This window comes from Hordeum vulgare, chromosome 3H, assembly GCF_904849725.1.
Source record: "Hordeum vulgare subsp. vulgare chromosome 3H, MorexV3_pseudomolecules_assembly, whole genome shotgun sequence".
NCBI lineage: Eukaryota > Viridiplantae > Streptophyta > Magnoliopsida > Poales > Poaceae > Hordeum > Hordeum vulgare.
In genome coordinates this window covers 617,986,325-617,990,340 of record NC_058520.1, presented here as the reverse complement: position 1 = coordinate 617,990,340, position 4,016 = coordinate 617,986,325, and the positions used below count along the sequence as shown (strand labels likewise).

At 39.0% G+C, this 4,016-nt stretch overlaps 1 protein-coding gene across 1 annotated transcript; it reads right to left on the bottom strand.

The window, feature by feature from the left end:
- Positions 1-236: 236 nt before the first annotated feature.
- Positions 237-3,678, bottom strand: LOC123441202 (obtusifoliol 14-alpha demethylase-like). The gene is made up of 3 exons (XM_045117703.1): positions 3,633-3,678; positions 2,422-2,943; positions 237-1,367 (listed from the first exon to the last, which is right to left on the bottom strand). The coding sequence occupies exons 2-3, from the start codon at positions 2,902-2,904 to the stop codon at positions 363-365; spliced, it is 1,488 nt and encodes a 495-aa protein (XP_044973638.1). The 5' UTR covers positions 2,905-2,943; positions 3,633-3,678; the 3' UTR covers positions 237-362.
- Positions 3,679-4,016: the final 338 nt, after the last annotated feature.

Sequence of the window (4,016 nt, the reverse complement as noted above, 5' to 3'; positions counted from 1 at the left end):
ACATTCTAAAATTTCGTTTTCAGGGGAGTTGTTAACAAATTGATGAACGTTTGCATACCACAACTGAAGAGATGTATTAAGCGATTCTTATATAACAAAGATTCATTACAACTTTGTAAGATGAGTTCTTAGTAGTACATCATTTGCTTGTATCATTATCCTTCCCATCCAGCCACGGAAAATGGCGGAACCGTTTGTGGTGATATGTTCTCAAATAGCGAAAGGGTGATATCTGACAATTGAAGGGATGGACTTAAATGTACTTTTGTAACATGGATACATTACAAGATGACCGCTTACATCATTGACTCCAAATTAGACATATATATTCAAATACATAACCGCTCTTAATATTTCATCAATTAGGTATTAACGACAAGCCGTCTCTTGTAACTAACCATCACCCTTCCTTTAGGCCCTGCTATGATTTTATCAACTTCTTCCTCTGGGAAAGGAGAAAGCATTTTTAACTCAAAGTTCCGCAGCAGGCAACTCCATATCACTTTAATTTTCATGTAAGCATATTCCTCCCCAATGCAAGCATGCCTGCCACCACCAAACGATGTGAATGCGAACTTACCACCAATTTTGTCCTCCTCTCTCCCTGGACCAAAACGGTATGGATCATATACATGAGGATCTTTATAAATATGTGGCAATTGATTGCCAGCAGCTATAGAGGTCGCCACGGTATGTCCTTCCGGAATCTCATATTTGTAGCCTTCTCTAGTTTGTACAGCAAACTTCTTCTTCACACTGCGGAACATCATTACCGCTGGAGAGTGCATTCTTATTGCCTCTTTGATGCAGCAATGTAAGGTCCCCATCTCTGACAAGATGTTGTAATCTATGTGTTGTCCGTGTTGTCTAATGATTTTCTGTTGCTCTTCTATAGCAGCTGCTAAGTACTTCTCATGGCTGATCAGACAAGCTCCCGTCCATGATGCGGCGCTCGAGCTCGTGTGTTGCCCAGCAAACAACATGCCAATGAGTAGCCCAGTGATCTCACTCTCAGACATGGAGCGGCCATTCTCCATGCATTTTGAGTCTATAAATTTTTGTAGCACATCATCCTCGACTTGCCCTGAGATTCTACGTGATCTCACTATCTCATGGAATATTTCTCCCAGCTTGGCGCGTGCTTTATCACGCCGACGGTTGGCTGGAATTGGGATATTTGGGAAGAAAAGGGTGGTCAACTGCGTGCCATTTTCGAAGAGATCATGGAAAAGCTTGGTGACTTCTTGGAACATTTTATCACGGACCTCTTTTCCAAGCAAGCATCTGCTTGCAATCAACATGACTACCTCCCCAAGCTCATGCTTTAAATCAATTATGCCATCTTGTCCCCATTTTCCGAAGTAGTCCTACAAAATGGGGGACCGTCATCTGAAATGAGCCAATCATTCGCTGACACAGGAAATTATATTGTGTAACTTAGTTAAACCTAATCTCGTGTCTACTTAAAACAAGTTGATATATTCATTAAAAGTTCAAGTAAAGAAGCCGTCACAAAGTACTTCTTTAGGGAAAATAAGGTGATTGTGCTGCTCTCTTCCAAGGTGGATTCTTAAACACAGAATTCTGCTGGCATGGCATACTGAAGTATACAGTAATAAAAAAACACGCTTGGTTGAACCATAGAAAAATTGCAGAAACTTTCCCATTACAACCTGCATGTCATAGTTTCAGGAAAAGAAAAGAAAACAATCCATGAAGTTGGGTGCATTAGAAAGTTTGATTTGGTTTGCATGCAAATTTGATCATCAGAATAGTACATCTAATCATACAAACAAAACAAGCTCTATAGATATTTTTTTTTCAAAAATATTATAATCCTTCAAAATTCCGATGGAATTCCTTGGAACCGAAGAGGCCCTAAAAGGTGACATACTTGTCGTCCCAACCAGAACCAGCCCAAGAGGCTACTTGCTCACATATCCACCATCCATTAATCCAAACTTGAAAAAATTGTGCCCCCTATAAAAATTCTTATACTATTTAATGTCCGTGCAAGATGCACTGTGCCCATTTTGTGGACCTGCGTGTGTTCACCTTGAGACTTTGATATATTCAAAGAAGATACTACCTCCGTAAATAGTGATCTAAAACGTTTTATATTAGCTTACATAGGGAGTAGTACGTAGAACTGTGGATTTAGTGTTTAATGTATGTTAGTTGTGAACAGATAAATTTGTGCAAGAAATATGTTCATTCCTATGTTGCACGAAAACAAGATCTTAGAGTCCAGAATCACTATGCTATGCAATATAAACATTATATACCCAGAAAGTACACATAAGTGGTATAATAAAAATAAAGTAAATACAATAACAAAAATAGTAACAATAAAAATAGAATAGTAACAACACCACCACCAAGAACAACAATGATAATAACAATAATTGATCGGTTGCTTACCTGTACTTCTCGAACCATATAATCAACTTTGCTTCTCAATAGTGGTGTCCTCATTGCATCTATACCGAACCGCATTTGTCTGTTTCTGGTTGCAAAGTCTGCATCAAGACTAACGCCTTTGCCGAAAATAGGGATAGTGAATTTATACATATCTGGTTGGCATATTTCGGAGTGTGTGCCTTGAAAGAAATGAGATGTGACCTCTGGTCCAAGCAATAAAGTCACATTCTTCAGGCCAAATAAATTTATTGTGAACACACTGCCCAGCTTTGTATGCAGGTCATGGATTACTGGTTGTAGGCCCTTGGTCAGAATCATGGGCAAAGATGATACAAGAGAAGTGCCACTCACAACAGGTGGCTGGAGTGGTCCCTTTTTCTGTGTTGGAGCAATAATTCTTCTTACAATAATTTTTGTGATAATCATGGTGAGGAAAAATGCTGATATAGTGTAACAGACGGCAGTGGGATTTGGTAGACCCATTTCGGTACAAATGGGCGTAACGTTGTGGAGCAAACAAGCCTGACCAAGAAAACAATGATAAAAGCTAAGACAAACTGAAGGTCATATATATTACTAAAAAGAACATAATACTAGTTGAAAAACATGTAAGTAAAAAATCATCAATTGCTATACGACACATGGTTAATGAACTTGTGACAAAATATAATGTACTACTCCCTCTGTTCCTAAATATAAGTCTTTTAAGCGATTTCACTAAGGGTCTACATACGGAGCAAAATGATTGAATCTATACTCTAAAGTATGTCTATATACATCCGTATGTAGTTCATTAGTGAAATCTCTACAAAGACTTATATTTAGGAACGGAGGGAGTATATGTTAGCCGGACACTAATCACAATCCATACGCCCATATTACTAAATTCAGTTACTTTGCCGTGGAATATTTTTACCCAGAAAGGAGGGTACACCCCCGGACACTGAATCAGGTGATGCACACAACCCTATTTATAAAGTAAAACAAATAATGTCTCATGCTAATCTCAATAAATATAATGGTCATAAAATTCATGTTATCCTTGAAAAAAGGGGTAGATATATGAGTCCGCACTGATATAATTTAAGGACCAGAGGGTATTAAGCACATAAATTTCTTACTCCCTAGAAAAACATGTTAATTTGAGAGAGGGGGGGGGGGGGGGGGGGAGGAGAGGGAGGGAGGGAGGGAGGGAGAGAGAGAGACCGTACGCTTGCTCTCTAGTTATGAGAGTTTGTTGATGATTCTGTTTGGTACTCCAGTGGATGAGAAGATTTGGCTGAGCAATCAGCTATCTTATATACCCGTAAATAGTAGCGTCGAAATTAGCACATAGCTTACCTGTCACATACGTGATAATCCAACTCATCTTTTGTGCGGCTGACTTGAAATATTTGTTAACAAGAATGGCGTGGTATGTGCATGGCATAGTTAATACAACTTCTCAACAGGTTCAAATTTTGAAATGATGATTTGCGTACAAGTTGCCATGTTCCATTTCGGTTGGCTTAAAGTATTTGTTAACGAAAAGGGCATGGAAAGAGTGGATCTAGGAAGACGTAGTTGATGGTGGAGGCACCGACGGATACATTGCC

Bases quoted from the DNA above. Each gene is read 5' to 3' on its own strand.
- LOC123441202 (XM_045117703.1), bottom strand. From the start codon at position 2,904: ATGGGTCTACCAAATCCCACTGCCGTCTGTTACACTATATCAGCATTT. The intron at 1,368-2,421 runs GTAAGCAACCGA...CCCATTTTGTAG, and splicing joins ATATGGTTCGAGAAGTACAG to GACTACTTCGGAAAATGGGG.